Source organism: Pagrus pagrus (assembly GCF_965226575.1).
Source record: "Pagrus pagrus genome assembly, chromosome: 2".
Taxonomy (NCBI): domain Eukaryota; kingdom Metazoa; phylum Chordata; class Actinopteri; order Spariformes; family Sparidae; genus Pagrus; species Pagrus pagrus.
Window position 1 is genome coordinate 2091688 of NC_140186.1, and position 23071 is coordinate 2114758.

General features: G+C 44.5%; 1 protein-coding gene across 2 annotated transcripts; it reads left to right on the forward strand.

The window, feature by feature from the left end:
• Window positions 1-798: 798 nt before the first annotated feature.
• On the forward strand, window positions 799-21818 carry vps54 (VPS54 subunit of GARP complex). 2 transcript variants are annotated; one of them, XM_084372402.1, is made up of 24 exons: window positions 799-931; window positions 5751-5916; window positions 6226-6461; window positions 10251-10335; window positions 10732-10766; window positions 11148-11279; window positions 11387-11772; window positions 12265-12391; window positions 12700-12729; window positions 13661-13768; window positions 13875-13930; window positions 14196-14292; window positions 14515-14834; window positions 14964-15093; window positions 15762-15943; window positions 16216-16328; window positions 16865-16928; window positions 17054-17159; window positions 17716-17803; window positions 18054-18175; window positions 18313-18393; window positions 18525-18632; window positions 18782-18876; window positions 18972-21818. In XM_084372402.1, exons 2-24 carry the CDS (start codon window positions 5781-5783, stop codon window positions 19075-19077), a joined length of 2943 nt encoding a protein of 980 aa, XP_084228528.1. In that variant the 5' UTR covers window positions 799-931; window positions 5751-5780; the 3' UTR covers window positions 19078-21818. The 2 variants fall into 2 exon arrangements, with proteins under 2 accessions (XP_084228528.1, XP_084228529.1); XM_084372403.1 differs by lacking the exon at window positions 12700-12729.
• Window positions 21819-23071: the final 1253 nt, after the last annotated feature.

A 23071-nucleotide genomic window follows, 5' to 3' on the forward strand; every position in this document is an offset into this window, starting at 1 on the left:
ACAAGGAAGGAACAATAGACCAGCGTCAGTCAGATGTTACATGAAGAATAATCACTAAAAAAATCTTGTTAGTGCTTTAAAATGTGTGCATTTATATTTAAACTGTACAATAATTCAGATTTATACCAGCAGTGAACTAACAACTCCTTCAGTATGGAAATCTATAGTAAGAGTGATCTGATCTTCTCCTGTAGCACCACCATGAGGCCAAACCTGGTACTTCAACAGAAAAAATATCAAAATTCATCTTGTAGTTTTCTTTAAATTTCACAAGATCACATTGCTTTTTCCAAACACGGTGAAGTTAATAAACAACACAGTCAGAATATAGAACAGACAATAACACTAAATAACAATAAGAATACAGAACAGACAATAACACTAAATAACAATAAGAATATAGAACAGACAATAACACTAAATAACAATAAGAATACAGAACAGACAATAACACTAAATAACAATAAGAATATAGAACAGACAATAACACTAAATAACACAATAAGAATATAGAACAGACAATAACACTAAATAACAATAAGAATACAGAACAGACAATAACACTAAATAACAATAAGAATATAGAACAGACAATAACACACGGATGGACAAAAACACAATGATATAAATAATTCATTCATCATATTAACATCTGGATAATATATTGCTTTATAGTATTGATTTACTGATCAGAGACATGAAGTCTGTACAGGTGTCCGCAGGTAGAGGAGGCGGCTGGCCAGCAGGGGGCAGCAGCGAGCTTTCTGACAGGAGAAGAAGAACCGGCCGCTGCCCCTCCCCCCGCAGTGCATGATGGTCGGAGGACCGCTGGTGTCTGCAGCTGTGTGTCCTGGTGTTTTGCTCCCGGTTGCTCCGGTGTTCCTGTGATGGTGAAGAGGACAAACACCGGCTGCTGTGCCTCACACGACAGGTACGGGAGCGGCAGAAGCTCCGCTGCCTCTGAACGTCCCGGCGTGTCTCTGTTTCACTCTGCCTGTCAGGGAGTTAGCTCGCCGTGCGGCTAACCTGCTAGCATTAGCCAGTCTACGTGTAACCCCGGCTGGACTCGCTGACAACATTAGCTTTAGCGTTAGCATTTGACACAGGCCGCGGAGATTCAGAGTTGTGTCAGTCCTGTCACCGACAGTGAAATTGTGTTTGTGCGTCTCGTGTCACCAGTTAGTGTTGCCTTCACTGTCAGCTCAGTGGATGTGACGTTAACGGTTACTGCAGTGAATGCACGGGAGCTAAGCTAAAGCTAGCTGGATAGCCTCTGCCACAGCTGCACAGTGCATTGATTTGACATACACAACACTAAACCCTGGTGGAGTGTAACGTTAAATCCTTAATGTTTTCTCATTAGGAGATAAGTGACATTTGTATGTGAGAAGTAAGATTACATGTTGTGGGTTAAAACAGTTGAATCTGATGCTTAACAGAGTTTCAGTCAAACTTCAACCTGTTTTATTTCAGTCATCCTTTCCAGTGATTATTAATCTAATGTATTTCATTTAAAGGAGCACTGTGTAGTTGTGTAGATGAAATTCAAACTCAGAAGGTCCCAGAACACTGTTTGAAGGCAGAAAGGTGGCAGGGTCCGCCACATATAAACAGAGTAAAACAGTATAAATAGCGTTGTTCTTTAGGCTCAGTTTGTTGATTCAGTTTATTCAGTCATGGAACAAAGAGAGTGTGTTTATTTATTTCTTTCTCTCCTGATTAAAACTTCCTCTGAAGGAAACTCCACCAAGCGTCTTTGTCACATCTGAGAGAATAATCCTCGTTATCTCCAGCCTGCAACGAGCCATCAGTTGTTTTCCTACTGCCACATTTTCTACCAACACTTCTGAAACCGGTTAATCAGTTTGAGTCAAACTGCTGGATGTCTTTGGGTTGTTGACAAAATGAGACAAACCACATTTTTCACAATTTTCTGACATTTTACAGACCAAATAACTAATCGATTAATAGAGAAGACAATCAGCAGATCAATCGACAACCAAAATGGCAGTCAGTGTCTTCAGGTTTGAGTTGTAGTCACATTAGTCTTGTGATGAGCACATTGATCGCTCTGATGTGGCTAAAAATGGATGTTGAGCCGATCGATTACAAACAGTGTGTGAGAGAGAGAAGCTGCAGTTTTCTGGTCTTGTTGTGTAATATTGTTTCACATGATGTGATAAAACTGGAGCCTGACATTTGATTAGATTAGAGGAATGAACATAGTGTCGATTTAAAAAAGAAAATCAGGCGTTAACCTCCTCTCTGGAGTGCGTTCTTTCATTTTCTGGAGGCGTTTCTTCATCAGAAGTCAGACGAAGTAGATCTGTTGGGTTTTAGTGTGTCGCCATAGACTTCAACACAGCTGACACCACAGTCTGATTCGGTGACGTAACGACCCGTCCTTCTTTTTTAAGGATCCTTGCACTGAAACAGGAAACGCATTCTTGTATTCGTCAGTCGCTTGAGCTTCAGTTGAAGTGAATGGAAGAGGGAGGAAAGATTCGCAGAGCAGGAGTGTGTTTTGACTTCACGTCTGGGCCGACAAGAAGATTTGTGTCGTCCTGAGTGTTTAGATTAGCAGCTGTTTAATGTCTCCTCTGCTCACTGTGAACAGTAACTGACAGTTTACTCTCAATCTGTGTTTGTGTTATTTTCATTTCCTCCAGCTAAATCCTGAACATTCCCCCATTATTATATGAGATCAGGATTATCTCTGTGCAGTCGTCGCTGTTGTGTTTTCTGTCTTTGATTTATTGTTAAAATCTCTTCGGGTCAAACAAAAATAACTCGGAGGAGGAAATAATGGTTCTGAAAGGCTGTTCAGTGCTTTGTTCAGGAGCTGGAGTCCAATCAGTGTGTAAAGAATCTCTTTCTTCCAACAGACGTTGATGGAAACAGTGAAGACCCAATAAATATGGTTCTGTCTTCATCCTTTTGTTGCAACACCGATCCAAACTGCATATGTACCTGCAGGCATAAAAAGAAACACATCACCGTGACTTTAATCTGTTATAGTCTCATTTAAATCCCCAGAAGCAGCACATCTATCCCAGAAAAAAATAAATCGGGCAGTTATTTCTATTTTTACCTGACAGGTGTTGGAAACGAGCTGCGACAGCCGCACTGAAGCTTCTGAAATGTTTCCTCTGTCGTTCAGCACGAGACGAAGATGTTTTTAATGTGCAGACAGACAGAAGCTAAAAGCAGCTGTGGTAGAAACAGTGAGGCTGCAGACCGTCCCTCTAATCCTCTCATCAGTGTGATGGGATTATCAGCAGAGGGTTTTCACACCTCCGCGGTCTGAGCAGTCAGATTACATTATCACATCTCCGCCTCACATCCTGCGCCGCTCACTCGTTTCACAAGTCTCTTCTGTGTAATCGGTGTCTTTCAGGGAGGACAGATGAGCTGAATGTAGCTCTGCAGTCACAAACAGTGCTCGTAATGTAGCCGAGTTTAAAACAACAGTTCAACCAAAAATGAAAGTTCAGTTATCTTCCACTCTAGAGCTCGACCGATATATCAGCTGGTGGATGTTTCGGTACTTCGACCTTCACCAGGTTATCTTCTAGAGATAACCTCAGTCAGCTGTTCAGCAGAACGCTGCAACTCTGTTTTACTGTGAAGCTCCAGAAATGTTCTGTGGACTACGAGACTTCAGCTGACTTTATATCAGCATGAGGATTAGATAAGGACTGATTTTAGATTTGTGGGTGAACTGTTCCACCAGATGAGCATTGTTTTAGTTGGATCAACTTTCCTGCAGCTCAAAACGCGACGTTTTTAATTATCAACAGTAAAAAAAACCTAGAAATTCAGTTTAAAGTCGAAGAAAAGCAGCAAATTGACACAATCAGAGGAGCTTGAACCAGAGATTGTTTCACATTTTGTCTTGAAACGATCAATATCTCATCAGAGAAGTTGCGGATGGATTTCCTGTTTACTGATCAGTTAATCAACTGGAGATATCCACTGTCCTCAGCTCACTCCACACTGACACGCGACTCTGTAACATGAAAGTTGTTGCTCGTAACGACAAACCCACAGACGATCATCACCTGCCTCTGCGTTTCCTCCGCAGTCTTTTCATGTCAGTTATAGTTTTGGTTTTCATCACATATTTACGGTTTGGTTCGGTCTCGGCATCGTTTTCTAAAGCAGCAGCTGTTTTCTGATAAAAGCCAGCTGCTCAGCAGCAGAGTGACACAGTTAGAGACAAACGGGTGAACACAGCGCAGCTTCTAGCAGCTGAACAGTCAGATGCTTAAAAAAAGAGCGAACATTGGACTTAATTCATCAGGCGAACACAAACACGACTCCTGTTGGCTGATGATATTCAACTCTGTTGAGCTGTAAGTGATGATCATCTTGTGTTATCTCATTAAATGTAAAAGTGGAAGATGCAGTGATGCCGTGATATTCATTAATATAAGTCACCGGTCGACCTCATGGACCTTATTTCAGAAAAATTGTGTTTGTCAGTTTAAAGATGTTTCAGGTCAGTAAAGTGTCAGTTTGACGTAATTAAAGTAAAACCTCATGTAGTTTTGTGTTAAAGCCTCAGTGAACGTCTCATCAGCACCAACATGGAGCCAACTGGGCTCAGAGAAGCTGTAAACAAGATGAACATCACAATAAATCGTGTGTGACTCCAGCTCTTGTGAAAAATGTGGTGAATTAGTCCCAGCTGACGTCTTTAAATAACTCATTTTGTTGCTGAACTGTGGTTGTCAGTGAGTTTGTTCTTGATGGAGCGATGAGCCGAGCGGTGCAGGTGGTGAAGATGATCCACGGAGGCTGGACGGTGGTTGAGCTGTGAATCGGCAGCGTCACCACCTTCAACCCGCTGCACAGAACAATGAAACAAGCAAAACCAGTTCTCGGTTCTGCAACAGCAGCTCTGAGCAGGTTTCACTTCCTGTCCTTCAGACAAAACCAACACTTGAGTCAAGCGGAGAATCAGCCAGTGGATGAACTGATCAAACATGTTAATGGTGACGACTGTTTCTCTTGTGGACAACAAAGTGTAACGTGTGTGTCACAGTCTGATATATCTTCTTCTTCTGTGCTATAGAGCTCCATTGTTCCTTCACCATGAACACACACACACACACACACACACACACACACACACACACACCGTCCTGCCGCCATAAATACTCACTGGAGCACCAGATGGGATTAATCCGCTGCTGAAAATAGTCCCCAACAAATGCTCTATGTCCTCCTGTTTCTTTGGTAAAAGATCCACCGAACAGCTGTTTTAAGAAATTGTTGAACATTTTTAAACGTGAATGAAAGTATTTGTGATGCGATTTTAAAGATTAAGATCTGAAATGCTCGTCACAATTTCCCAGAACCCAAAGCGACGTCTTCAAATAGTTTCTGTTGTTCAACCAACAGTCCAAAACTCAAAGATTCTTCATTTACTGTCAGAAATGACAAAGAAAAGCAGCAAATCCTCACTTTTAAGAAGCTGGAACCAGACTGTTTGAGATTTTTGCTTGAAAAACAACTAAAACGATGAATCATTTATCAAATGGTTGGCAATAACATTTTCTTTTATCAAGTAATCTATTACTGTCGTAGCTCTACAACTAAGAAAGAAAGACAGTAAGAAAAATATAGACTAATGTGATCTTTGTCTGTAAAGCTGCACTGCAGTATTTTCCATTGTTCCCTGAATCTGTGTCACAGTAAAACCTGTTTGTAACGTCAGCTCTTCATGTCCGTCCGTCTGTCTCCAGCTAGCCTCCTGGGAGGCGAGTCCCAATGCCATGGCCTCCAGCCACAGGTCATCCCCAGTGCCTCGCGGAGGCCGAGATGGGATCTATCCAAAGGAGCGGGATACCTCCCCCCATCGATGCCGGCCCGTCCGGTCCCTGCCTGACGTCTGTCCGAAGGAGCCGACAGGTGGGAGCCGCTGCAGACTTCAATGTCTTTCATTTATCCATATCAGTTAGACTAGAGTGAACAGCTCTACAGGTATTATGTTCTGTCACGTTCTGATCCATTACACGTTAGGTCTCTGTTAACCTGCCAGTGTCAGCAGCACGTGTTAACACACTGTTTCAACCTGATAACCACAACATCACCAGACTCCCTTAACAAATGTGGTGGTTTTAAGAGTTGTTTCATGAGGAGTCTGTGTCTACAGTGCTAAAGTCTTACCTGCCAACATCTAGCAGCTGTTTGAACACACTGTTTAATGTGGTCCTGCAGGTGAGGGGCGGGGCCTGTGCCCGTCCGTGGTGGCGGAGCACGACAGGTGGACGGTGTACAGCTCGAAGGTGAACCTCCCCGCCGCGCTGAACGACCCGCGGCTCGCCAAACGGGAGTCTGACTTTTTCACCAAAACATGGGGGCTGGACTTCGCAGAGACGGAGGTGATGCCTTCCTTCTACCTCCCCAACATCACCCGGGAACACTTCGGGCCCTACCTGCAGGAGATGGCTCAGGTAACTCCCACGCTGAATGATTCAGCTCAGACCTCAGAGGACTCGCTGCTGATGGTGCAGGTCGAAGGAGGGCGTGGTCGACTTCTTTGGTATCCGTCATGTTTACGTTGAGATGTACCAGAAGTTAACTTGTCGTGGGCGTGTCGAGATTCCTGTTGAAGCATTTTCAACTCCTCCAGATTAGTTTTGGTGTTTTCATCCACGTCACATTCACTATTATGTTCTTACATTTAAAATACATATAAAGAAATGTGAATGGAAACATGCATACCATCGTCTGCTTTCTGATTTTGCATTAAAATGCAATGTAAAGTTCCCATAATGCTTTGGGAATCGTAAAGAGGAATCATCAGTGCTGTCGGGATGATGTAGTTCTGTAAACTAACCCAGAAGTTGGCATCGCCCTAATAATCTCTGTGACAAACACAAGTTTATGATACTTTCCCATTTTGTTCATCCAGATCATCTCCACAGATGAACTCCACTCTGATGTTTGAAGCGTAAATTAAATGTGTAGCAGTAAAAAGCTAATGCTAGGCTACAACCAGACGACATCACGGTCACATGACTCAAACGTCTCCACCACTGAGCGTCTTACTGCACAATTACTATCCAGGTTTCTATAAACTGATCAATGTACAAGTTGTAAAGTCAGAGTGAGAACAGTGTGTAACTAAAGTGGGCCTGTAAAGACGGACTAGTGAGGAGACGAGTCTCCGTGTTCGCTGTGAGGACGTTTAATGTCCCCGACAACCTCTGTAGTCTCATTCAGACACTTGTTAGCAACCGCTAACCGTTTTTAATTCAAACATGGGATATTTACTGATGTTTTTGTTGTCGTAGAAAATACGTGAAAAGTACAAAAAATGTGAACTGATTAGGATACAGGAGTCGTCGCTGCTCTGTGGAGCCATATTTACAGACTGTCTTCTCCATGTTTGTGTGAGCCTGTATTTGTTTACATTTGGGTCCATACAGAGTCTGCTGAGTCAGCTGTTACAAGTTCCTGTTTGCAGTGAACACTTGATAATAATAAAACCAAAAAAACATGATGATTCTCAGGCAGAGTCTGCAGCTACGAGGAAAGTCTTTTTTTCCATGAATCTTTGTGCATTTAAGACGTTTTACTCACAGATCTGATTTCCTCAGAACGTGTGAGTCACGCTGAATTTAAAATGTGTTGCTCGTCTGTTCACAATCGTCTGCGAGAAGGTTTTTTTTTTTACATTTTTTGACACAAATGATTGCAAGCAGGTTCTGATGGGTGTGAATGACCTCAGACTGCTCAGTGCGCTGTGTGTAACAGCACTGCTGCAATTACTTCCTGTTGTTTTTGAACACGTCCATCATTCTGCTGCGTCTCAGCAGAGAAACAGTCCATCGATGCAAACACAAAGACGGAAGTTTTTCCCAGAAGCCCTTTAACTTTGGACCTGATAGACTTGGGGTCCGTTCAAAGTACAGACTGTTGCCTGCAGTGTGCATACAGTTGGGAAACACCACTTCATCATGGCAGTGCAGCCTGAACTTTGATTCTCTTGCTCCTACATCCGTTGCAGTCTTAGCATGATATTTTGAAGTACAAAGAACGTAGTACTGGTACTTAAATGTCATTTCATCTGTCAGCGAGCGGTCACATGTTTCTGCTCTCGCCGCTTTGTTTATATTTGCGCGACACAACGTGATGTGATGTATCTTCCGCTGTGCAGAGGATTGTGGGTCAGAGTAGCTAGAAAAACACGCTGACTTGCATTCTGCAAAATGCGACTGGATGTAGTTGGACATCCTGGTATTTCTGGCATCCTGTGTTTCACAGACTTTGATATCAACACTACCAGACTGTTTGGTAGGCAGAAAAAGATTTACCATGTCCTGATACAGAGTGCAGTGTTGGTTTGTTGCAGCCTCGTACTTCAGTTTACATCTGAGCACGTCAGCGTTGTTTTTAAGGCCCTCAGCACAAAAGCAGTTTCTCTTCACCGCTGTCGCAGAGCGCCTGCTCACAGGGGAATGCTGGGTAAATTAAGGAGTCTGACCTCCACCTGCTGTGTATGAGAGCATCGTGAGATAACTGTTGTGATTTGATGCGACTGTACGCGTAAAACTGACACAATCAACACGTGTATTTAACATTTTCCTCTCGTTCACACGCAGATTTTCTGTCGTCACCTTCCTTTTCTCTCACTGCAGCATTATTGATGAATAGATGCTAAAATCGTAATCATGTCATTTTAATGTAAGGTAGACCGATATGATGATGTTTTTTTTTTTTTTTACTTTTTACTCAAGTTCTGTTCTTAAGTACAGTTTTCAGGTACTTCACTTGAGTATTTACATTTTCTGCCACTTTATATTTCCACTCTTTTACATTCATGTAGTTATTAGTTACTCTGCAGACTGACATTACTCCGTGTTTGTGGGCCGTGTCAGATATCAGATGTAGTTGTGGGCCGGACGTTGTGTGCGAGGAAGCTGCATCACAGACAAAGTAGCACATTTTTAAATTAGATTATTTTATCAGCAATCTGACAGAAAAGTCACAGATTACAATAATCATGAAAATGCTGAATATCAGCCCGGTGGTCGCTCTTCCTCTGAAGTAAACATGAATACTTTTTAACCCTCTAACCTAATGTACCAGGTCAGAGGGCTCCTGGCTCCTCTAAGGATTTCTTTCATATCAAAGCAGACTTGGTAAAGTGACCGAACATCGGTGGCGACACCCGGCTCGATCTCCGGCGTCCATCACAGCAGTGTTGTGTTGTGTCTCTACGTGTGAACAGCTCAGCTCAATCATTTCTTTTCATGAATCCTGATTCTGTTGTGGGTGTCGTGAAACTGTCGTGGTGCACCACAGCTGGGTATACTGTAGGTAGCACTGTGCGAGGGAGGATTCACAAACATCTGGCTGTTTCCTGTGTTGTTGCTGCAGAAGTTAGTGAAAATGTAAAAGACTCCTCAGTATCGTATAACAGAGTTTGCGACTCATTTGTTTTTGATTCCTAGAAGAGTGAATGAACAATGAAACCTGTTTGTTGCAGCAGTTTTTACCTTGAAAGCTTCTTTCTTTTAATTTGATTTCCTCCGTGCTGACATTTATGTTTTCTAAATGTGAGACCTTACAGAGTATTAAAGTATCTTGACTTGAGTTATTTGTCCTCATGTGATGTCGGGTTTCATTGAGCTGCAGATCCAGATAGCGATCACCACACCAGTGTGTGTTCTGGTTAACTTTCCTCTCTCTTCCTGTTCAGTGTTGAAGCTTCGTTAACATCTTAAACGTGCTCATTCAGCAGCTTTTTATTCCTCCTCTTTTGTTTTAACCTAGTTTGATATTCACTTCCTTACACAGTAGTTGTAAAAGGACATAAAATCTGGTCATAAAACCTCTCAGCTCAGCAGAGTGTAGTTTCACTTTCAGGATGAGTTTTCTAACATTTGTGTTTTCTTTCTTTGGAATCTGATCCCTGGACCTTTTAGAAACGTCACTGATCTCGTTTGTGTCTCTGCTGTGTTAATTTCCTCCTTCATGTTTGAGAATGACGTCGTACAGACAGACGATAAAACGATAAGACAGAAGAAAAAGCTGTGGGACGCTTCCTTATTCCTACAGCGAGCTGCTTTATTGTTGTCAAGGGGCCGCAGGGACTGTGGCCTTTGTCCGCTGTCGTGTTTTTGTCGTTTAGCGCCACCTTCAGGTCAAACTCCACACTTTACTTCACAGGGAAGTCAAGTGTGGCTTTTAGCCAAAACGCTTGAATCTTTTTGTTTCTGTGTTTTTATTTTTAGAGGGAAAGAATCCACGAACGCTGCAAGACGATCTGTCCCAACAAAGACGACGTGGACGCCGTCTCAAGTATCACCACCAACCACGGTATGAATTATTAACCAGCTGCTGCAGCTGCAGGAAGCTCCCCGACGGACTCGTCTGCAGGCCATGAAGTGATCAGAGAAAACACACATCCTGTACACAAACAGGACATCCTCACAGCTCAGTGTGTACACAAACCTCGCAGCACAAAGCCAGGGGCAGGCCTGACATCTGAACATGAGATCTGACCAGCAACACGCCTGACTGGTCGAAAAACTTAAATGACACACAAAAAAAAAGATTAACTTTCATTAAGAGGCTCTAATCAGTCGGGACGTCACGATTTCAATTCCAGATTGAAACTTGATTTGATTCAAAAATGTTAAATAAACAAAATCAAAACCAGACGTATTGAAAAACAACAAGTTACTGATCCAAAGCTTCTCTTGTTTCCTCCAGATAAATCCAGAGCTGAGCTGGAACAAGTCCCGAAGGTAACGACCTCTACTCTTCTTCTGCTCTTTCACTGCTCAAAGTCAGTCAGAGATATCAGGTGTTCTAGTTTTTACAGCCCCACAGCTGAGCTGAAGCAGTTCAGCAAACAAAACCAACTACGATACACACGACTCTCCATGAGTGAAACCACTGAAGCAAGAAATATACTGTTGGACAAAATGTTTGCACCCGTATCCTGATATCCATAACTAGTTCTGAGGAGTGTATTTGTTTCTTTCAGCCTTTATTTCCCTCATCGTTACATGGAGGCTCTAACTTCTAGGATGAAAAGCCAAATTAACAGTTTGAGAGTTTTGCATCGTTCCCAGGGTCACAACACTTCTTAGCTTGATATTCGGTTGTCTACGTTTTGACTGCAGATCTTCATGAAGCCTGAGTTTGCTCTGGAGGACCCGGCCACCTTCAACGCCGTCCTGCCCTGGTCGCACTTCAACAGTGCCGGAGGGAAGAGCAGCAGAGACGTGGCCTCGTCCAAGCTGCTGCAGGAGAAGGTGAACACACTCATCCACAGATCGCACAACACAGTGTGTGTGTGCGTGTGTGTGCGTGTGTGTGTGTGTCATGTGCAGATATTGATCAGCTGTTTGTCTCCGTCCAGCTGAGTCACTACCTGGACGTGGTGGAGGTGAGCATCGCCCGGCAGATCTCTCTTCGCTCCGAGGCGTTTTTCCACGCCATGTCCTCGCAGCACGAGCTGCAGGACCGGCTGCAGGAGACGCAGCGGGCCGTGGCCGTCCTGCGGGGCCGGACCGCCGCGATTGACCGGGTCATGTGCCAGGGGCCCCTGAGGGCCCTCCGTACCGCCCTCACCCGCAACAACTGCGTGAAGCTGCACAACAAGCTGAAGCTGATGGCGGCGGTGCATCAGACGCAGCCCACCGTGCAGCTGCTGCTCTCCACCTCCGAGTTCGTCGGAGCGCTGGAGCTCATCTCCACCACCAAGGAGGTGCTGCAGCAGGAGCTGCAGGGCATCCACAGCTTCAGGTGAGGGTCCGAAACATTAGATATACACATTTGTAGCAACACTAATAGTACCTCGCACTGTTACTTTTTATTTTTGCACACTGTTTGTTCCTTTTTGCTGCAAACGGTACATCTTATCTTATTAATTAAAAAAAGCAAAACTGGATCGTGGAGGAGGATGACAAGCAGCTGAAGCTCCTGATCAGTTTGGAAACGTCACTTTCAGCCGACAGAAGTTCATTTTAAGTCTATTTTTACTTCACGAACACTCGAGAACAGAGACGAGCGATGATTAAAGAAGATTTGTTCAGACACGAACATGAAACCACAGATCAGCAAATCATTTGATGTGAACTTTAAAGCCTCAGTACAGGAAGGAAGATGTTAAGTCAGACAGAAACCACACAAACTGCAGCTGCATCACCACTGACTGACTGACTGACTGTCTGTCTGACTGTCTGTCTGTCTGTGTGTCTGTCTGTCTGTCTGTCTGACTGTCCCTCTGTCCCTCAGACATCTGGGCTCCCAGCTGTGTGAGCTGGAGAAGCTGATCGATAAGATGATGGTGGAGGATTTCAGCATGTACGCCCGCAGCGACCTGAACCGCAGCCTGAGGGACGAGCCGCAGGTCCTGGAGAAGGTCTGAACAAACTCCTCCAAAGCATCATTCATCCTTTGTGTGTCGCCTTGATACGTATTTACCACCAACTGCAGACAATAAGTTGCACTCAGGTGTACGGGACGCTGCCAGGAAGTAGCAGAGTTTAACACCTCACAGCTCAGTTTAGTTAATTAAATCTATTACTGTAAAAAACACATGAATCTTAAAGTGAAACGATGAATCACCAGATTTATCAACCAGCTCGTTTCCACCTGGAGTCACTGAGCAGGTGAAAGGAAACAGTCATGTGAATTGTTTTGTTTTAACGGATGCTGTGTCCGTCACAGGCTCACACACCAAACGCTGCCTCACAGAAGGTGACACACACACACACACACACACACAATGAAATCACATCAAATCCATGAAATCTCGCCTGCTGCTGAAATCTGGTATCAGTGATGATCAATCGCTGCCTGCAGTTAATAACGGGAGGGTTTGTTTTAATGTGCTTGGAGTGCCAGGCGGGCGGAGTTAACAGCTGCAGGATGACTCAGATCTCAGCAAAGCTCCAGAGCTCGTTTCTAAGTTTGGAAAAAGCTTCATTTTAGTTGTTATGTTTCCGTGTTTAGGAATGTAAGGGAAGGAGTACAAGCCGTGAAAAACACAGTAACTCGTGTCAAACAAAAATCTTTTGAATATTTCAAATGAAACGATCCCGTCGATATGTGATGAAGACTTAAGAAGTTAAATTTGATTGATTACTCTGAAGCTGCTGAATCCATCTGGTCTCCACGCAGGTTAAAAACACTGCATGTGAATAAATGTGTTGGATTTTGATTCTGGACAATAAACTGTGAATATGGGCTGTTTTTAAATTTCTATGTTTATTATTAATATTTATTCTCAGATGAATCCTGTAGACATGAAGTAGGATTTTGATTGTTCTTAATAACTTAATAACTTAACTTTGACGATGAATCATTAAAGAAAATAAAGACAAATAATCATAATAATGGTTATGAAGACTGGGCCTTCTCCGATTAATTACATAATAAATGCATTTTAAATTACAGTGAAAACATAGTTTTAATTAGTTTGTTTATAGATAAAAAGTGATTAAGAAATTGTGTCAACACTCAGGAAATACTTGTTTTGTCTTAATGTGAGTTTTCTGTTGAAATAATTGTGGATCATTTTAATTCTGGTTTTGTTGCTTGTGATAATTTGCCTGTTTAATTGAAGCGTTTGGGAGAAAATCCTGATTTCTATCAAACTGAATGAGGGTTGTTGTCGTCTGTGCGTCAGGAGCGTCTGGAGTGTCTGGTGTTCGGCCTGCTGCGGCAGAGGAAACTGGACTTCCTGGATATTTACAGCGATGAGATGATCATGGCTGCCAAGGCCATCGTCGCTCAGGTACGACCCTTCAGATAATAGACATTTATATTAGTGTGACAACACATTTTAAAGTGTTATTATGTGAAGAAACAACCAACTGAGTGTGTCTTGTTTGTGTTTGCAGTGTGTAGCAGAAAGTGTTTTGCACATAGAAGAAATTGACACTGAAGTCGTCACTAAGTGAGTAGAAATGTGAATGTGGCTCAGCTGTTCGTGCTGTGGCACCACGCTGTGGCTCGTACTGGTTATACTGGACCACTGTGGGTTTTATAACGACATCAGTGAGACCTGAATGTGTCCGACATTAAAGGAGCGATCTGTCTTCTTACAGATGTCACCTTTTAAAACAAAGTGATCCACCTCAAAGCTTCATGTTGTCAGTTAATATACATGCAGTTGAATGTACAGGATGTTTTTCTAACGGTGTGTAAATGTGTGTGTGCAGGCTAGCTGACCAGATGCGCGTGATGACGTTTCCTCAGTGGTTTGAGCTGCTGAAAAACGTCTTCGAGAGTTTCCTTCTCTTCCTGCAGAGGATCAAGGTGGGTCCAAACTCTCAGACACTGTTATAGAAAATAATCAGACCTGACGGACTCGACTCGTTCAGTTAGTGTTTGACAGGTGGTTCAGTTCTCACAGATCGACCATTAAGACGTGACAGTAAAGGCTTCAAGAGTGACGGTTCTTGATTCAGGTACCTTGAAAGTGCTTGAATTGTACTCTGCAGCAGCCCTGTCATTGATTTATCTGTGTCCGTCTGTCAGGCCACTCTGTACGTGATCAAGAACGTGGTCCTGGAGGTCCTGGCCTCGAACCAGAAGATCCGGCTGCTGGAGGAGGCCGGTTCAGGGGCTGCAGGTCAGGAGGCTTCCCCCGGCCTGTCTCCCCCACAGGGGGAGGCCGAGCTGGCCTACCTCACCCACGAGGGTCTGTTCATCAGCGACGCTCTGAACGAGGCTCAGCAGAACCAGCAGGCGGTGGTCCAGGATCAGAACTCTGTGATGGGCTCCAGGATCCAGGCTGCCGGCAGCGACTCAGCGTCTGGGACCATGGAGACGATCGTCAGCAGAGAGCAGAGCTTCATGTACGTCACTGAACACGTTTCTGATGTGATAATGGGCCTCACAAGAGTCCAGTTTGGTTTGTAGGTACCATGACTGTTCAGAGGGTGGCGCTGTTCTGACTGACTGTTCTGTGTGTGTTTTGTCCTCAGGTCCGGTGAGAACATGATGCCCACTGATCTGGAGCTGAACCGCGTCATCAACAACATCCAGGAGCTGCTGTACTCGGCCTCCGACGTCAGCCACGACCGCTGCGTCAAAGTCCTCACAGCCAGAGCCAAGGTACGAGACGGCGCCGGCCATTAATGATGACATCATCAACTGGCCCAGTCTTTAATCCCAAGTTTACCACCAGCTGTATCTGTTTAATGTGAGGCCTGACATTAAGAGCAGGCTGAGTTCAGTTCTAATGTTTTATATCCAGGAAGGAGGCGGTTTGTTGTTTCATCCGCCAGTTTGTTGAGTTTCCTCTGATCGTTCAGCTCACGCTGCTGCAGACGTTTCATTAGTTAACGCTGCTGCAGACGTTTCATTAGTTAACGCTGCTGCAGACGTTTCATTAGTTAACGCTGCTGCAGACGTTTCATTAGTTAACGCTGCTGCAGACGTTTCATTAGTTAACGCTGCTGCAGACGTTTCATTAGTTAACGCTGCTGCAGACGTTTCATTAGTTAACGCTGCTGCAGACGTTTCATTAGTTAACGCTGCTGCAGACGTTTCATTAGTTAACGCTGCTGCAGACGTTTCATTAGTTAACGCTGCTGCAGACGTTTCATTAGTTAACGCTGCTGCAGACGTTTCATCAGTTATGTAAAGGATGATGCCAGGCGAGGTGTCCACTATCAGGAGTTAATGCGTGATGTGGAGGCCTGACCCGTCTCCAGACCTTTGTTAACGAGTGTGAAGTGAAGGTTTGATGTGACGTCTCGGATCGTCTCCGTCTCCTACAGGACGGCTCTCTGGAGCGTCTGAGCTCGGCCGAGTTCGTGTGTCTCTCTCAGGCGGTGGAGGCGTTCGTCAGGGACACCGAGGAGCTGTGCGGCAGGCGCAGCGTCTCCCTGAGGGGGGCGCTGCAGAGCCAGGCCAACCGGTTCGTCCACCGCTTCCACGAGGAACGCAAGACCAAACTCAGGTGAGCAGCAGCTCAGATGTGAGTCGTTTGACGCCAACTCAGCCAGAATTCAGATCTTTTCTGAGCTCATGTCGTGGATTTTCTCCTCCGCTGGTTTCTCTGACTGTACTTGGCCGTCAGAGCTAAATGTCTTCATTTTTGTTTCTGTACAAACCCTGAGAAGTGTAAACAGACTTAAGCTGTTGAATTTGACTCTGTGAACTCGCTCCGCGGTTGCAGAGATGCCATCGTGTGCGTTGTGTCCTGACGTTTGTTGCTTGGTGTCCCTGCAGCCTCCTCCTGGATAACGAGCGCTGGAAGCAGGCCGAGGTTCCCACAGAGTTTCAGGATCTGGTGAACTCCATCGCTGATGGCAGAATAACACTACCGGAGCGCAAAATCCCAGGTACCAAGAACACAACACATCTGACAGGTCTCACCTGTGTGAACTGACTTCACCAGGAACGTCACCACAAAATGTTCAATGCACAGACAGAAAGAGCAGCTACGTGTCACGATCGTCTTCGGTCTCGCTGGTGTGATAAGATGTTTTTTGTGCAGCTCTGTTGCAAACATAGTTGTAACGATTGGAAAGCTCATCAGCGACATCTGTTGGAGAAAAAACAAATCACCCGACAAGTTTTGTGGGGGAAACCCTCCATTAATTTGATTTGATTGGCTGCTTGTTTAGTTTAAATGAAGAGATTCGGCATTAAAAACAGAAGAGACGTCTCTTCTCGTCTCACACAGTCGGTTTGGACCGACATGTTTGTCGACACGAAGAGAATCTGTGTGTCTGACAGAAGACAAAGTACTGCTCAGATGTGTGGATCCAGTAACCTTCATACTGTTCCTGACGATGGTAAAAGACAGGAAACATGAGCTGTGATCAATAACCTGTCCTGAAGTCTTCAGCTGTGACATGTTGAGCTCTGCCTGCAGGTCCGGAGGACAGGAAGCCCACAGAGTTTCTGCTCGTCAACGGGCAGAAATACGCCGTCGTTGGGTACGTGTCCACTTCAGCTAATCACAGCGAGTGAATCAGTGTCGGATGATGTCGATGTCGCTTCGATAACTGATGTCTTCATGAGAAAGTCAGAAGCTCATTGTGAAGCTTGGTGTTTTTTTCAGGACGGTTCTGCTGCTGATCCGGATCTTTCTGGAGTACTGTCAGTGCGTCAACGACATCCCGTCCATCGCCACCGACATGCTGACGCGTCTGTCGGACCTCCTCAAGGTCAGAATTCAAACATGCACCTTTTTAAAAGTGTTTGATTTTCACAGTAATCTGCTGTTTCATCCACGATGTTACTCATGTCGAACAAAAACCTTTAATGTTTGAACAAAACGATTCTTTGTTTGTTTGTTTTCTCTGGTGAGCAATAATGAAATAATGATGGTCAAAAGAAACAATCAGAGAACGTCACGTTATCACGAGGAACGTGTCAACAGCTGCTCACTGTCGCCTTAATGTTAAAGGGACAGTTCACCCAGAAATGTAAACCCAGTCATCTCCATGCTGATGGAAAGTCGGGTGAAGTCTCGTAGCCCACAAAACATTAAATAAAAAATAAAAAATGTCTCCATACAGCTCAGCTTGGACACTTTTATCCCAGCAGCTCCAGTGAAGGTCTAGTAAAGGGTGTTAATAACGTCTTTTCAGATCAGTTTGTGATTTCGGGGCTTCTGGAGACTTGGATAACAGCAGACGAGCTGTATTTATAGTTTCCTTTTGAGGTGAACTGTCCCTTTAAGTTGACTGTTTGAGTTTTATGACTTGTCTGCGTCTGCAGCACTTCAACTCTCGGAGCTGCCAGCTGGTTCTGGGCGCCGGAGCTCTGCAGGTTGTCGGCCTCAAGACCATCACCACCAAAAACCTCGGTATGACACACACACACACACACACACACACACACACACACACACACACACACACACACACACAGATCTGTCAGGTTCAGAATCAAGGGTTTTTTCAGCCTGTAGATTTTAATGCTTCAGTTTACCTCAAAATGAAGGTGCTAATTATGTCATCAGCCATAAACACGACACGCTCTGCCTGAGTGGACTATTCTGACTTTATGTGTGTGTGTGTGTGTCTGTGTGTGTGTGTCTGTGTGTGTGTGTGTAGCATTAGCCTCCCGCTGCCTGCAGCTGGTGGTTCACTACATTCCCATCATCAGAGCTCATTTTGAGACCAAGCTGCAGCCCAAACAGTTCAGCGTCCTCCGACACTTCGACCACATCACCAAGGTAACGCTCAGCGGTCATGACACACACACAGACACACACACACACACACACTTTAATCCTCACCTTTAAGACTTAAGATTTCTGTTGGAAGTCGTTTTTTGTTGAAATGTCGTTGTCGTGTCGGCGTCGCTCTGCAGGACTACAACGATCACATCGCAGAGATTTCTGCTAAGCTGGTGGCCATCATGGACAGTCTGTTTGAGAAGGTGTTATCAAAGGTGAGTTCACAGTAAAATAAAAACCATAACAGCTCGAGCGTTTATTCTTTCTGCAGCAGGATCACATGTACATGTGACGACACCGTGACGTCTCCTGATCTTGATCTTGTTATTGTCGTTTTCCTCCTCAGTATGAAGTGAAGGCTCCGATGCCGTCGGCCTGCTTCAGGAACGTCTGTAAGCAGATGGCGAAGATGCACGAAGCCCTTTATGAGCTTTTACCTGAAGAGCAGACGCAGGTGAGAGTCGACACGACCGCCTCTGCTTTTGTTAGACATTATACAGCTCGAAGGTGTTTCTGTGTGTGTCTGCGTGTGTGCGCACGTGTGTGTGTGTGTGTGTGTGTCAGAAGTGGGTTCAGCTCTCAGACAGGTGTGTTTCTCTACAGATGTTGTTCTTGAGGATTAATGCCAGTTTTAAGCTGCACCTGAAGAGACAGCTTGCTCGACTCGGGGTCGTTAATGACGGAGGGCCCCAGCAGGGGTACGACACACGCACTGATCATTATTATAATGATATAATTATAATGTTATAATGTCTAATAACCGTTGACTGACTGACTGACTGACTGTCTGCAGGCTGGTCGGGGTGGACGTCGCCTTCTACACGGAGAACGTGGCGGCGCTGAAGAGCCTCGAGCGGCTCGACTTGAACATGGCGGAGATCTGGGAGCAGAAGAGGTGATGGAGGACGACGGGACGTCCTGGACCGACCGACCGACCCGGTGACGGGGGGGCCGACCTCGGGGGCCGAACACGACGGCCGGCTGAGGCTGGAGGAGGCCCGGAGGGACCAAATATAACCAAACTGGGAGAAGAAGAAGAAGAGCAGCGGCGCCGGGGCTTCCTGAACAGCTCCACCTTTAAAGACTTGATCAAGTAACACACAGAGCCTCCTTACAAACTGCTGCCACCTCATCTCACTGTGTGCAATTCAACAGGAATACTAGTAAATTATTAGAGACCGTTTTAGAGGAGCGAAGAGTGTAGATAATGTTTAAGTGGCGGGGTAATTTATTTTTCTGTCGTCGTGGAAACATTCGATGCCGAGTCGGACTTTTTCTCAAGTGGGCCGAAGGGATTTTTTTATCATCGACACACTGAAGACGAACTTTTCTGTCGCTGCTTTCACAGACTTTTGCTAAAACTTTGCAGCTGAGGGTTCAGGGTTCAGCTGGAGATCAGATGTTTCTCCCTCCTGCTCGGAAAGAATCAACAGGGTTCCTTCACGGTGTTTCCAAACCTCATTCATCAGCTGGTTTTACTCTCTGTGGTGAGACATGCAGACGTAGACTGGATCCTTTTATACTCTAAACAAGGATACTAAGGCCGGACGGCGTGCGACCTGCAGGAGCGCTGACGTGCGATGATTAAAACGTGTCACTGAAGAGTCGGTTTCCTGAAACTTTCAAATAAAACAAATCCAGACTGTGAAAGCCTCCTCAGCTACATCCTGTCGTTACCAAAGTAAAACTGTTTCTCATTCAGGAAATCAGCTCTTCAATCACACTTTTTTATCTCCCTTTAAACAATCAAACCGTGCATTAGGTTCTGATGTCAGGCCCAGTCGTTGTGATGATCCACGGTCGAGGCCTTCGGCTGCAGAACGTGAAGCATGAAAATCAGCTGTTAACTCAAACTACTGTCCACCTCCTCCTTCCTGCTGTGGTTTAATTTAATCTGCATGAGCTTTTTGTTTCCTGCCGGGCTGAAACGACACAAACGGAACAGAAAATCTGGTTTATGTTTTAAGTAGATCTTCCTTGAAATCCCTTGAATTCCTTGAAACCTGCACAAGTCGAGTTAAAGCAGAGTGAAGCTGTGGCGTCTGTCAGGCGTCTCCGTGAACACAAGACGGAAAACTTCTTCAGACATGAACTGTCTTAATCATGTGACCGAGGATACTGTAATTATGCTAACGTTAGCTCCTCCTAGTGAGCCTCCTTCTCCCCTCAAGGTGGATTTAAAGGAACAGTTCACACAAAGATGTAAATCCAGTCCTCGTCTCCTCCCCCGATGCTGAAAGGGAACGGGAAAGTCAGGTGAAGTTTCGCAGTCCACAAAACAAGAACTTAGACGAGCTGTTTGGAGCCATTTGAGGTTTTTGGAGTTTTTTAAATCAAGTCTCCAGCTGCTTCAGTTGTTTAGCAGAACGCTGCGATGCTATTTTGCTGTGAGGCTCCAGAAATGTTTTGTGGACTACGAGACTTCACCTGACTTTGATGTTTTGGTTGAACTGGTCCTTTAAAGGGTTGACGGTGGAAGGGGAACATTATCTGGGCCACAAAGGATGTTGCTGCGTCTGCGACCTCAAAGTCATTTTCGTGAGTTTTACCAGTTGAGAAATCATTTTTCCGATTATTCCAACACAACTTGAATGCACCATAAATGCTAAGGAAAGTACACTGGGCCATCCTTTAGGAAAGGAGATAATGCTGTCCCACAATCCCTTGCAGCCTGAGACTAAGAGCTGTCAGATCCTTTCCTTGACCTCATGATGTTTTCCATGGAGGTGAAGGAAAAGACACAGGACGTCTTTTATTTTATAATTCAGCCTCAGACGTGTTGACTGACGGCTCCTGACTCGCCTGTCAGAGCTTCAAACCTCTAAACTTCCAGCTTCAGTCTGGATTCGGGGCCGATATTCAGCCTCTTTCCTCTTCTCAGCACCGCCGTCTTTTGTGATTAATTGCAGAGAAAATAAATAACTTTCACTAAAATTCAGACGTTCAAACATCAGATTTTCTGTTCCGGAGTGACGTTCGGCCTTTAGAGCTCCGACCAAACCAAACACACACCTGTGTGTCCAGCTGAGGTCACCTTCAGTGAAGCCTCCATCAACACTACAGGCGACATTTGACTTCCATGAACAAGAAGAAGAGCAGAACCTCTTCTGCTCTGCTGCATTAATGAGCTGCAGTACTTTTCTACAGCAGCTCGATCACAGAGAACATGTTTGTTTTTCCAGATAACGTCCTGTCATCTCGAGCTAACGACTTTATCTGGAGTTAATGAAGTGAGGGACGATTGATTGACTCTAATGGGAGGGGATGTTGAGATCAGGCGGGAGACAGACAGACAGAAACTCTGAGGTGCGATGTGACACAGCGACGAGGCATCAGTTTCACACTGAGAACAAAAAGCATCGACTCTCTCATCACTGTCTGCTTCAGAAGTGCCTACTTTTGATCGACTGTCAGAGACGACGCATCTGAGCTCTCCACTACAGTGTGCCTACCATACCACTGTGTGTGTGTGTGTGTGCGTGCGTGCGTGTGAGAGTGTGTGTGTGAGTGTGTGAGACGGTGTGAGAATGAGTCGACCCTCTGTTGGGTTCAGACGAGTCGGGCTGCATGTCTGAGAATCCAAAATGTCTTGAATCCTTCAAACCTGATGTGAATAAAACAGGATGATGGAGCGACTTCACTTCTTCAGTTTCTTTATCCGCCGTGTGTGTGTGTGTGTGTGTGTGTGTGTGTGTGTGTGTGTGTGTGTGTGTGTGTGTGTGTGTGTGTGTGTGTGTGTGTGTGTGTGTGTGTGTGTGTGTGTGTGTGTGTGTGTGTGTGTGTGTGTGTGTGTGTGTGTGTGTGTGTGTGTGTGTGGGGGGAAAAAAACGATGTAACGGCCGTACACAATTGTCTAAAATGACGTCAGCGCACTGAAACTGTTCACCGTTTTCTGCGTTATAGTCACATCGGATGATATATACGCCGACGACACTGATCTGTGTGTCAAAGGCCAATGTGGCTCGAATAATGACATTAAGAGATTAATTAAAAATGTCTGAGTCTAACTTTTTATGTCTTCAATTTCAATTTCAATTTTGACTATTTGAGAAAACGTCAGTGTTGGAGAAAAAAAGTCTAAATTGAGATTTAAAAATAAAAGTAATAATTAGGAGTTAAAGTCATAAATTTAAGTTAGGATATTTTTATTTATGGAAAAAATCATAATTATGACTTTGAAACTCATAACTGACTATTTATCTAATAAATAGGACTATTTAACTTATAACTATGACTTTTTTCCTAATATTGATGACTTTTTATCTAATAATTGTGACTCTTTCTCACAGTTTCTCACAGTGAGGATATTTGTTATCAGTTTTCTGTCCTGACAGAAATGATCCTCCAGCTGCAGCTCAGGTTTATTTAATGTTAAACTCAGGTGGATTTTCCATCAGGCCAGGAGCAGGGATGAGCCCCAGGATGAGCCCCAGGTTACCAAGAACCCCATAAAACGCCTCATAAACGTGTTGTAAAGGAAGTTTTCTTTAACGTTTCACTGATTATTTATGTGGTTTAAAAAAGAAAAGACGTGCGTTAAAATGTCGTCATAATGTTAAACCCATGATGAGCGTCTGGACTGACGAGCCCGGTGACCCTGCACGAAGAGGAACAACTGGTGAGTATTAAAACTGTCCACATGTCTGTTTGTCTTCACTGAATACTGATCAATGTCCTGATCCTTTACCTCACCAGTGACTCACTATTGTAATGGTCAGTTACCTAAATGTTAACTTGTTATGAGTAGTTAATCTTTGGAGTCGGTTTTCATGCAAACATGCATAAAATATTTAAGTTTCAGCTGTTTAAATGTGTAAAAAGACAAATGTGACCTTTTAAACAGTGTTGTTAGTACTTTTTATTCACAGGTGCATCTAAAAGTTTTTTTTTTTC

Bases quoted from the DNA above. Each gene is read 5' to 3' on its own strand.
- vps54 (XM_084372402.1), top strand. From the start codon at position 5,781: ATGGCCTCCAGCCACAGGTCATCCCCAGTGCCTCGCGGAGGCCGAGAT. The intron at 6,462-10,250 runs GTAACTCCCACG...TTTTATTTTTAG, and splicing joins ACCTGCAGGAGATGGCTCAG to AGGGAAAGAATCCACGAACG. The intron at 18,394-18,524 runs GTGAGTTCACAG...TTTCCTCCTCAG, and splicing joins TTGAGAAGGTGTTATCAAAG to TATGAAGTGAAGGCTCCGAT.